The 12341-nt window shown below is 55.6% G+C and overlaps 1 protein-coding gene across 1 annotated transcript in view; it reads left to right on the top strand.

The window, feature by feature from the left end:
- The window catches only part of LOC117007047, a 26281-nt gene extending 13940 nt beyond the window's left edge, over positions 1-12341 (top strand). The window contains exons 4-6 of the mRNA XM_033079919.1: positions 8613-9079; positions 11885-11953; positions 12286-12341. Of these exons, the coding sequence (XP_032935810.1) occupies positions 8613-9079; positions 11885-11953; positions 12286-12341 (592 nt within the window). The remainder of the gene's footprint in view (positions 1-8612; positions 9080-11884; positions 11954-12285) is intronic.

Below are 12341 nucleotides of genomic sequence, written 5' to 3'. Positions count from 1 at the left end.
TTGGGATGGATTGGGAGAACTCTGCTGCTGTCTGAAAGAACAAAATTCAGGGAGGGATGTGCTTATCAGAGATGCCTCTCACTCGGTTTAGCAGCAGAAACAAAATAAATTCCCTGCCCCAGAAAGCTCACAGACAAGGGCTCATCCAAGAAAAGAGTGGAAATGGCCTTGAGCTGTCTCTTGACCTTGAGTTGTTGGTGAAATTTTTGGTTTTAAAATATTGGTGGATTGTCAGTGAGCATCACTCCTAAGTGCTGTAATTCAGAAAGGCTCTGCTGGCTGTGGCTGAACAAAGGGAAGGGACGTGGGGAGCCACTGCCCACTCTGGGGTCACTGCCACACTGGGCAGAGCTGGCCTGGGGCCACCCCCAGGTGTGCTGGGGAGCTCCCAGGCTCTGGAATGTTCTCCCAGGGGACACCAGAGTGAGAAATGAGCACTCTTGGCAGCAGTCAGTGTGCCAATGCAGGGGCACTGCCATGGCAGAGCTGTCACCTGTGTCCCTTGCAGGGTTTGTACGGGGGTTTGAGGCTGCTGAGCTCAGAGAGAGCCCCTGGCCTGGCCCAGGGGAGCAGGGGACAGGGAGGGTCCTGGAGGTGAAGGGCAGGAGAGGACACTGAGGGCTTGGAATGGCCAGGGCTGGGCAGGTGTGGGAGAGGGAGAGGTCCTGAGGAGCCAGAGTGGGGATGGACACCAGGAAATGTTCACCAGAGTGGGGCTGGACACCAGGAAATGTTCATCAGGCTGGGATTGAACACCTGGAAATGTTCACCAGACTGGGATTGAATACCTAGAAATGTTCACCAGAGTGGGGCTGGACACCTGGAACATTCCTGGAGCCTGGAGGGCTCAGGGCAGAGGGGCTGTGCCAGACTGGTGGTGGCACAGGGAGGGATGGCACAGAGAGGGTGACACGGAGAGGATGGCACAGGGAGAATGGCACAGGGACGGTGACATGGAGAGTGGCACAGGGAAAGTGGCACAGGGATGGTGACACAGGGACGGTGATGCAGGGACAGTGACACAGGCACAGTGACACAGGGACAGTGACACTCGGGTGGTGGCACAGGGACAGTGACACAGGGAGGATGACACACGGACAGTGGCACATGACAGTGGCACAGGCACAGTGGCACAGGGAGGATGGCACAGGGACAGTGACACGGAGAGTGGCACAGGGAGGATGGCACAGGGACAGTGACACAGGCACAGTGACACACGGACAGTGACACTCGGATGGTGGCACAGGCACAGTGACACTCGGATGGTGGCACAGGGACAGTGACACAGGGACAGTGGCACACGGACAGTGACACACGGACAGTGGCACTCGGTTGGTGGCACAGAGACAGTGGCACACGGACAGTGGCACAGGGACGGTGATGGTGACACATGGACGGTGACACAGGGACAGTGACACACGGACAGTGACACACGGACAGTGACAGGGACAGTGGCACAGAGCAGCAGTCCCCGCAGCTCCCGCACCCAGGGCAGGGCTGTCCCCAGCGCAGCTCGGCGCTGCCCGCATTGGGCACTCGGTGTCCGGTTACCGGGCACAGCTCGGGGGACAGGGGACACCAGGGGACACTCCGAGGTTTGCTGGCAAGGCACCCGCGCTCTGATGCACTGCAGCACTGTGTGAGAACTCCTCAGCAAAAAGGACATTGCAGGGAAGGGGAGGGGGGACAGGGACAGCCCAGAGCTGCTGCAAGGGCTGTGACAGCCAAGCCTGGCCCGGGCTGCCTCCCCTGCAACCATTTGGTGATTGAGTTGGCCAAGCCCCGTGCCTTGTGTCCGGGGGTGGAATGCAGTGTCCTTTCCCTGCGTGTCCTTCAGGTGCAGCAGGGACACACCATGCTGGTGTCCCCAGGGGCTCGGGGCAGCGATTCAGGGACCGGCCAGGGCCAGGAGCAGCTCCAGGAGCTGAAGTGAACTCGGGGGAGAAGCCACCGCTGCAGCAGCCGCTCTGCAGTGGGCTCAGCCTGGCTGCTCCAGCCTGGTGGGGACACAAGTGACAGATGCTGTCAGCGTGGAGCAGCAGAGCTGGCTGCAGGGAGTGAGGAGCATCCTGCTGATGCAGTGCAGGTGATGCTTGGCTCGGTGCTGCAGCGTGGGCAGGGTACCCTGCCTGTCCTGCGGGGCACGAGGGACAGGAGGGCTGGTTCAGGAATTTTATCTGCTGGGGGACAGAGCTCTTCCCTTGGCCATGGCCCTTTCTGGCCCCCAATTCACTCCCTGCAAGCTGCAGCCACCCTGAGCTGCTCTGCCCTTCTGGGGAATTCCCCCAAAGTGACACCCCAGGCATGGCAGACCCCCCTGGTCTCTGGTGCCACATCTGGGCTGCTGCCACATCTGCCCAGGCTCCCAGGAGTGCCCAGAAGGGTGGGAATCCCAGCTGGGATTGGCAGCACAACAGAGCAGAGTTTGGCCACCCTGCTCTGGAAGGGAGTGTGGCAGGGCTTTCTCACTTGTGTTTCAAAGGGAACCTGTTATCTTTAAAATATAGTGAGGAGGAGAAGGGGGATGCTTGCTGGTGTTGCCTGTGGTGCCACTGACTGTTACTTTGGCGTTGGAGAAGCAAAGTTTGCAGGAGCCTGGGTGCAGAAAAACCTCCCAGTTCTGCTCCTGATGCTGGCTGTGTGCAGTGCCACCTCCGTGGCCTCCAAGCTGCTTTTCCCAGGCAGGAACAGCCAGGGAGGTTGGAGAAGAGTGGATTAGGAAAAGCGTTTCTTTCCATGGCTGATTCAAGGAGAAGCCAGGGGTTGCAGTGGCAGGTGAGCAGGTTTCTGCTGCCCTTGCACCATCCCTGGGTGCAGTTCTGCTGCTCACAAGCCCCTCTGCCTGTCAGCCACTGAACCTGACCCCTTTTCTTGATGGAAGCTCTGTTGGCTCTGCAGATGTGAGTGTGGAACAAAATAAAAATACCTGCAGTCTGCTGGGCATGGGGGAGGGAAAAATCTGACAGCAAAAAGCCCAGTTCCCTTAAACTGATCCAGCAAGGATCTCCTGGTTTCCACCTCTCAGAGCTTCCCCAGATGTCCCTGAAGGAGATTGTCCCCTCTGTACCCCCTGCCACCCTGGGTGCCTGCCTGGCCAGGGGATGTCTGCAGCAGCCTGGAGGAGCCAGGAGATGCCACTCCCAGGACAAGGTGTCCCCTCAGCCTGGCTCCCAGCACAGGGGAGCAGCAGCAGCTCACCAAGCTGCACCCTGAGCCTTGGAGTCATTAAAACCACCAAACAAACCTCCTGCCCAAGTACAGATTCATTTCTCTTGCTGCTGAACAGTGAAACGTTTGGGTAGCAGGGAATTGGTAGCTGTGATTGCAGCAGCTCATCCTGCCTGAAAGCCCTGTCCTTCAGCCCAGCTGCTGCTCTGGGGTCAGTCCCTGCTGGGGTCAGTGCTGGGGCTGGGCTGTGCCTTTGGATAGGTTGGTGGGATGGGTGAATTGGGAAGGATATTCCCTTTTATTCTGCAGGACAATAACTGAGACCCTGCTTTTCTGAGGGAGATGAGTCCAGTGCTGCTGGAATTGCAGAGGATGAACTGGGTGAACTTGGCTGGCCCAGCTCAGCCTGAGGGAGCAAACAGAATGACTTCAGCTTCTTGTGACTCTTTGCTCTTGTGACCTTAGTCCAAAAGTCTCTTTTGTCTTTTTTTTTTTTTTTTTTTTTTTAAACTGAAACTGGGTCTCCAGCTTGCTGCTCTCCATCTTTCCATCAGCTGAGTGTCAGAATCCCTGTGCCCCCAGGCCCTGCTCCTGTGGGTGTGACAGTGTGACAGTGACACAGTCCAGGAGGAGATCCTGCTTGGGACAGCAGTAAAGTGGCTCCCACGTCCTCAGCAGCATTTCCTCCTCTGAGACTACAGGAACAGGTTTTTCAATTGCAGAAAAAAAGCAGAAAATATGTTTAAGTCCCTGTACTTTGGGCTTTTGCAGCCCAGAGGAATTCAGTGTCCCAGCTCCTCAGAGGTGCAAGTCCTTTCTAACACGTCAGAGTTGAGCTGTACCTGCAGCTGAACCCTCCCAAGGAACAAAAATCCTCCTCCTGGTACATGTCTGAGCAAGACCAGACTGCCAGGGGAGGAAGGCACTCGAGTCTCAGCAGTCTGATGTTTCTCTGGGACACACTCAACTGTCTGGGACGTCACCCCTCACTCTGTGCTCGATCTGCTTCAGTTCCTGCTGCTGATCCTTCTGGTTCCTCTTTCTGCAAAAGGGGAAATGGTCACAGGTTCTCCCCTCAGGGTTTTGGGAAAGCTTGAGCCAGAGATCCTGGGGCTGCCTGACGCTGCTCCCTCTGCTCTGTGCTCAGTGCCCACCTCACAGTCCGAGATTTGCCTCTGCCCAGTGTGTGCAGTGGTGCATGGCTGCAGCAGAGGTGCCAGAGGGAGCTGCAGAGGAGCTGAGCAGAGCTGGACCCGCACCTGAGTGCCCCAGACAGCAGCAGCAGGTTCCTGCCAGCAGCCTGAGGGTTCCCCCCGTGCTGCTGCTCCCCTTCCAGCTGGAAATGCCCCTAAAGGCTGCACAGGAGCAGGGCTGGGGCAGCGACAGCCTCAGACACAGTGGGGCTGTTTGGGGGTGAGCTGGGGGCTCAGAGCTGCCCTTGTGCCCCTGGCACAGGCTGGGAGCTCTGCTGGCAGGGAATGCTCTCAGCTCAGGATTTTCACACTCAGGGCACAGCTGCTGGATGGTTCCACACTCACTCACTGCTGCAGGTCCCCAGCTCTGCTGCTGCCCAAAGTGTTTCTGCAGGGGAAGGTGCCAAACAGGTTCTTGAGGTCAGGTTTGTGTGGAGACCTTGGGCTGTGTTTCAGCCAGGTTTTGTCGAGGAGGAACAAGGTATTTATGTGATAAATACAAGCAGAACACAGGAACTGGCGTTGTACCTGCAATATCCCTGCCATTGTTAAGAGGGCACTTGGCTGCAATTAAGGGAATTGGATCCCTGCTCATTACAGGTGCACGGCTACAAAGTCCTCAGCTTATCTGCCCTTGCAAAAGAGATCTGGAAATGTACTTTGGGGAAAGCCTGGATTTATTTTTCCTCCTCTTTATCAAGAATTTTGTCATGTCTATGTTAAAGTGATGGGTTTGGAGGGGAAATAAATCATATATTGGTGATTTGTGAGTGGCAGTTTGCACCAGCACACAGGGATCTGCCCCCACAGGGGCAAAGGGCTGGAATGGATGAGGATGGATGGACACTTCAGAAGCAGGAGAGCCCTGAGGAACTGAGTGCAGAACTGGCTCTTTTTGCTGTGAACACTTCATCCATCCCCTCACACTCCTCTCCAGGGGACTCTGCATCCTTCCTGAGTGGATGTGCATAGAGCCCAGTTTATTTTTTAAAATATATTTGTAGAAATGCATGAACAAAGAAAAGGAATGCTTTGGAACTGTCAGATATCCCAGTCACCCTGTCACTCTGTGTATCCTGACACCCTTTTTCCCTCAGCTGCATCTTCAGGTGAGGGCAGGGAAGGGAAGCCAGGGCCCCTGGAGGAAGGCAGGGACTCGTGGTGTGATCCAGCGAGGCACCAGGGTCACCCTGAGCTCCTGCTGGGCTGGCATCTGCACCTGGCCCTGCAGTTTTATTGAGAAAAGTGAAGTGGACCCTCGCTGGTACAGAGGAGAGATAAAACCATCCCAGCTCCCACCTCCCTTTGCCATCTCCTGGAGCCTCTGAGGGGATTGTGAAGTTGTGGGTGACCCCCTTTGCCAGGAATCCTGGGCCCGGGGCTGTGGCAGGAATCAGGAGCTGTGGCAGGAATTAAACCGGGGCTGTGGCAGGAATTAAACCGGGGCTGTGGCTGGAATTAAACCGGAGCTGTGGCAGGAATTAAACCGGAGCTGTGGCAGGAATTAAACCGGGGCTGTGGCTGGAATTAAACCGGGGCTGTGGCTGGAATTAAACCGGGGCTGTGGCAGGAATTAAACCGGGGCTGTGGCAGGAATCAAACTGGAGCTGTGGCTGGAATTAAACCGGAGCTGTGGCAGGAATTAAACCGGGGCTGTGGCAGGAATTAAACCGGGGCTGTGGCGGGAATTAAACCGGAGCTGTGGCAGGAATTAAACCGGGGCTGTGGCTGGAATTAAGCCGGAGCTGTGGCTGGAATTAAGCCGGAGCTGTGGTTGGAATTAAACCAGAGCTGTGGCTGGAGCCCGTTCCGTGTCCGGTGTGTGTGGGGCTGTCCCCTGACCCCTCTATCCCCCCTGTCCCCCTCTATCCCCTCTCTCCCCTCCATCCCCTCTGTCCCTCCATCCCCTCCATCCCCTCCATCCCCTCTGTCCCCTCCATCCCCTCTCTCCCCTCCATCCCCTCTCTCCCTCCATCCCCTCTCTCCCCTCCATCCCCTCTCTCCCCTCCATCCCCTCTCTCCCTCCATCCCCTCTCTCCCCTCCATCCCCTCCATCCCTCCATCCCCTCCATCCCCTCTGTCCCTCCATCCCCTCCGTCCCCTCTCTCCCCTCCTTCCCCTCCATCCCCTCTGTCCCCTCTCTCCCCTCTGTCCCTCCATCCCCTCTGTCCCTCCATCCCCTCTGTCCCCTCCATCCCCTCCATCCCCTCCATCCCCTCCATCCCCTCCATCCCCTCCATCCCCTCCATCCCTCCATCCCCTCCATCCCCTCCATCCCCTCCATCCCCTCCATCCCTCCATCCCCTCCCTCCATCCCCTCCATCCCCTCTGTCCCCTCTCTCCCCTCCATCCCCTCCATCCCCCCTGTCCCCTCTCCCCCCTCCGTCCCCTCCATCCCCTCCATCCCCTCCATCCCCTCTCTTCCCTCCATCCCTCCATCCCCTCCATCCCCGGCGGCTCCGCACGGTGACCCCTCGGGGCTGGCGCTGCCTGGGGCCGGGCAGGCTCAGGCACAGCTTCCCTTCCCCGGGGCTTGTCCGGGCTTGTTCATCCCGAGCCTCTGAGCCCGCCCCTGGCCGAGCGCTGCGGGCCCGGGGGGATCGCGGGGCTCGGGCTGCGAGCGCCGGGAACGGCTGGGGGAGAACCGGGAATGGTTCGGGGAGAGCTGGAACGGGAGCGCCGGGAACGGCTCGGGGAGAGCCGGGAACGGCCGGGGGAGAGCTGGAACGAGAGCGCTGGGAGCCGCGGGGCTGCTCCAGGTGAGATCGGGGAGCCCCGGTCCCTGCTCCAGGTGAGATCTGAGAGTCCCTGTCCCTGCTCCAGGTGAACGCTGTGAGTCCCTGCCCCGTGCCCAGGTGAGAGCTGTGAGCCCCTGCCCCGTGCCCAGGTAAGAGCTGTGAGCCCCACTCCGTCCCCCAGGTGAGCACTGTGAGTCCCTGCCCTGTGCCCAGGTAAGAGCTGTGAGCCTCACTCCGTCCCCCAGGTAAGAGCTGTGAGCCCCTGTCCCGTGCCCAGGTAAGAGCTGTGACCCCCTGCCCTGTGCCCAGGTAAGAGCTGTGAGCCCCTGCCCCATGCCCAGGTAAGAGCTGTGAGCCCCAGCCCATGCCCAGGTAAGAGCTGTGAGCCCCTGTCCATATCCTGTTCCCAGGTAAGAGCTGTGAGCCCCACTCTGTCCCCCAGGTGAGCGCTGGGGGCTGTTGAAATCCCGTGGAACATGGGGGTAACTGCCCCATAGACTCTCGTGTCCAGGTAAAGAATGTTTCCTTTTCCTTTCTCTCCCCTTCCCCCTCTGTAGCCCTTCCCCTCATACAGAAATGCACACTGGATTTGGGATGCTGCTCTGGTTTTGGGGGATTCCAGGCAGTGACAGCAGATAAAAGCAGCTGTGCTGATGGCAGCAGGATGCTGCTGAGCTCTGAGAGGGATCCTGAGGAGCTGTGTGGGACAGGAACCTGAACTGATGTGGAATTAATTTCTCTGTGATGTCGTGTCAAGCCTTTACCTAGGGAACATAAAGCTGGGTGCTTAATTCTTTGTGAGGAGCTGGCAGCTGCTCCCCTCTCCTGCCACCCTTGGCCTCTCCATCCTGTTTCCAGCGCTGTTCCCTGTCCCGGTATGTTCTGTCTGTGATGGAAAGCACAAATAACACACCTGGAGTGCTCACACGGGGGAGGAAAGCTCTGCCTTGTCTTTATTCTGGAGACAGACCCACTTTATATCTCTGATATAAAATGCATTGTTGTGTGAGCAGCCCAGCTCTCACCTCACAGTCAGATTGATATTCTCCACCTGGTGATCAGCCAGACTCAGTGGGATCCCAAATGAAGATTCCCTTGGGTGGGATGGGATGGATTTTCAATGTGATGCCTTTTAAGGGGTGGGAGGATGCTGGTGCTTTGTGTTTTCTTCAAAGCATCCTTAACTGCACGGTGTTTTATGGAACTCCTTTGTGTTTCCTGGAGTAGGGGATTGAGTGACAAAACAGAGCTGTCCTGCAGATCTCGGTATTGCAACAACCTGAAATCCTTCCTGAATGTTCCCTGTCACACAGAGAGCAGCAAAGTTCGTGGAGAGGAGCTCCTGGGAGGTTCCACCAGCAGTGTGACCCCAAATGCTGCTGTGAAAATAAAGGGAGCCCTGGTGGCCGTGTCCCTCTGAGTGACCAGCTGACCACCAGAACTGCTGGCCTCACACAGGACTCTTCCCCTGGGCTTGTGGTGTGATTTTTGCCTCTTTTGTTGTGTTTTACAGGAAGCAGCTGCTGGTTCTGCCCGTGCTCAGTCCTGCTTTGTTCTGTCACCTGTGGCTCAGGGCAAAGGTGGTGTCCCATTTCCCCAGGTGTTGTCCCATTTCCCCGGCCTGGGAGGAGTCACAGCCCCATCAGAGGGGTGGAACTGAGAGTTCTGAGCAGGTGCCTGCACCTCCCAGAGCCTCTGCTGCTCTTCCCTGCCCCAGATCAGCCCTGGAGCAGGAGCTGGGGATCACCAGGAACAGGAACATTGGATCACCTGGAGCAGGAACATTGGATCACCTGGAGCAGGAGCTTGGGATCACCTGGAACAGGAACATTGGATCACCAAGAGCAGGAGCTTGGGATCACCTGGAGCAGGAACATTGGATCACCAGGAGCAGGAGCTTGGGATCACCTGCACCTCCAGATGGACCTCAGGACCTGCTGCCAGCTGGATCAGCTCCTGCCACAGCCCTGGAGGGAACTGGTAAATCTCTCTCCTCTCTGGGGACTGTCCATTCATCTCTTAAGGGACATTTGTGCTGTGTGATTAATTAAAGAAAGGCAATCAGGGGTTGTTGAACTGGTGTCTTGTATTTGGGGAATTAGGATGCTGTGGGGAGCTTGCAGGAGAAGGAAGCAATGGAAGAATACAATAATAACAGGGCTCAATTAGCATTTTCTGGGTGATTTGGTGGGACACTGCAGTGGGATAATGCAGCACTAACCTGGAAACCTCTGGGGACAAAAACCTCAGACTCAGGATCCTCATACTGTAGGATTTGTGAGAAACCAAAGGCAAAATTTATCAAATGTGTTCTTAGCTTAGAAAGGGAAGGCTGTCTGTAAGTCAGGGACACTGAGTGTGTTTGGAGAAGCAAGGCTCTTCCTCTCCTACCTGAAGGTTCACAAGAGGAAAAATTGATATCTTTGGGGAAAAAAGGAAAGAATTTTCTCTCATTCTGACACCTCCAAAGTTGTTTTATCTGGAATCGTGGAGTTGTTTAGGTTGATTTTTCTCTGGGATGGCAATTCATCCTGGTGACAATGGGGGGCTCAGCTTAGACATCACTTCTAATTCCAGGCTTGGAACTAGGAAGGGCTGATTAGAACAGCCTGAGCAAAAGGCACTGAGCAGCCTGGGGTAGTTTTGGAGTCAGCCTGGTTTCAAACAGGCACTGGGAGTAGCTGATTTCAGCCTAAATATTTCTGAGGTGTGAAAACTGTCTTGCACTCAAACTTCCTCCTCCTGCTGGGTGCCACCCAAACATTTCACAGATGAAAATTCAGCTTTGTTTTGCCGTACAACAGGAATTATTTGAAGCTTCCAGAGGCAGAGGATCTGTTCCCATCAGGTTTTCAGTGGGGATTGCTCAGATCTTTAGTGAGACTGAGCAATTCTGCAGTTCCCAGCTCAGGGGCAGTGGCTGGGCTGGTCAGGGTGTAAAACTCCACAGGGTGTAAAACTCCACAGGGTGTAAAACTCCACTTGTTGACAGCAGGAGGAAGACACAATGCTGGGAATGAGCTGAAATAATGTGCACGATGAAATGAAGCTTGTGGTGTCACATATTTCTGTGCTGACAAAGTGATTGCTGCAGATCTCACCTGGCAGCACCTTTTACCTTTCTTGGAATGCAGAACTTCTGTAACAGGAGAGTTTTTCCACCTTCCACACCCCTCAGCTTGTTGTTTTATGGTGATGATTTCTTCACAGGCCAATTCACTGTTACATGATCCACCAAACAGCTTTTTCCTGCTGCTTTGTCACCCTGCAGTGAGATTTAGCAGGAGCTGGCACCCAGCCACCTCCCCCAGCAGACAGGGCTGGGTTGCTGTGTGGAACAGGTCATGGGTTGTGTTTTCTCTAAAGGGAAAATTGCCATTTTGGGGCAAATGGAGCCCTTAAATGGAAAATTCAGCTAAATGTGGCCATGCAAGCTTTGAGTGGCACCTCTTTAAATTGTAAATTTGTTTTCTCCTTTCCTAAAGCACTAGAGGGATTCTTATAGGTAGCAAGCAGCAGAGGGGAGCTAAAATGATTTTGAAAATTAGAAGCAGGGTCATTATTTTGCTGCAAAGATGCTCCCCAAACATCTTTCCTTGTCCTGCTGGGTTTTTAGAGGCTCAAAGGAAAGTTTTAGAGCTCCCAAAACAGAGCTCTGCAGCCTGCTCTGTCCCCTGAGGAGGAGGAAAGATGAAGCAGGATCTTCCTCTCCTGCAGCAGATTGTTCTGCTCTCCTATGGCTGTGCTTGTCCCTGACCTGTTAATTGCCTTTGAGAGAGTCTGGTTTGTCCTGATCCTGGTGGGAAATGTTGGGTGAGGTCACTGTTTGAACAAGACAGCACCTGGGTGCTCTTGTCAGCTCATGGTTCTGATGTTTTAGAATTGTTTGTTTTCCTCAGGGTGGAAAGGTCCCAGTCAAGATGTGATTTTTTTTATTTTATTAATTGGTGCAGGCTCCTGGGGATGGAGTTCTGCCCTCCCAGTGCCTGGGGGTGCTCTCTGCTGTCCTGGGCAGTCCCAGCACTTTGTGTCACCTCTGTGTGCCCCCTGGGATGGCAGAGCTGTCCCCACACCTGCACTGCCATCGCCTGAACTCGGTGATTCCGGCAAGGAACCCAACAGTTCTGAATTTAATCACTGCATATCTTTTGTGAAAACCTCTGCCCCCAGGTACTGAGTGTGCTGGGGGCTTGGTGGGAGCCAGGGGGGAGTTTGGGGCTTTGGATCTGCTCACCCTCTGCAGGATGGCAGCTCTGGTGCAAGAGGAAATAAAATTTCACTGAGAGCAGAAAAGAACCGAGAGTCCCAGCTCACTCTGCCCTGCTGTCCAAACACAAAACAGATCCTGGAGCTTTTGGAATCTGAATCTTGGTGCATGGGGAGGGGGGCTGGAGGCTCAGAGGGTCCCCAGTGTGGGGCTGCCAGAGGGTCCTGGCAGAGGCTGATGGAGCCAGGGCTCCTCCTGGGCTGCACCTTTGCCCTCAGGTGTTGCACAAGAGCCCCTTGTGCAATCAATCCCCAGCTCCTGGGGCTCACAGCTCCTCTGTCCTGTGCTTGCAGGGGTGCTGGATTCCCCCACACCTTGTGCAATCAATCCCCTGCTCCTGGGGCTCACAGCTCCTCTGTCCTGTGCTTGCAGGAGTGCTGGGTCACCCCACACCTTGTGCAATCAATCCCCAGCTCCTGGGGCTCACAGCTCCTCTGTCCTGTGCTGGGTGATCCCGCACCTTGTGCAATCAATCCCCTGCTCCTGGGGCTCACAGCTCCTCTGTCCTGTGCTTGCAGGAGTGCTGGGTCACCCCACACCTTGTGCACCGCAGAGTGGAGCAGCAGAGCCCACTGCCCTCAGTGCAGGTGAGTGCTGCTGCCTTTCTCCTCTGGGAATTCTCTTTCTGTGCCCCTGTGCAGTGCACACTTTAACCAGGTTTGTGTCTGAAACTGTTCAGCATTTGGAAACACTGGATTGTCCCACTCAGTGCTGGTGTGGGAGACTTGGGAGCTCGTTGAGGTAAATACAGGTCACAGATCAGCTGTGTTTATCTTGCTGATATTTAATTTTTAGAGGCCCTAAGCAGGATTTGGGGTAAGGGACAGGATAACTGTTGATTCATAAGTTTGAGCCTCCTCTCCCCTGAAAGTTTTTCCTTCTGCTGCAGTTCCTGCCCTGACTCTTTGTTTGTCCCCAGGCTCTGGAGGAGAGGAGAGGAGGATTTCAGCTTCCCCTGCGTGCTGCCAGCTGTGA

Source organism: Catharus ustulatus, chromosome 24 (genome assembly GCF_009819885.2).
Source record: "Catharus ustulatus isolate bCatUst1 chromosome 24, bCatUst1.pri.v2, whole genome shotgun sequence".
Taxonomy (NCBI): Eukaryota; Metazoa; Chordata; class Aves; order Passeriformes; family Turdidae; genus Catharus; species Catharus ustulatus.
This window is presented reverse-complemented; position numbering and strand designations above follow the sequence as displayed.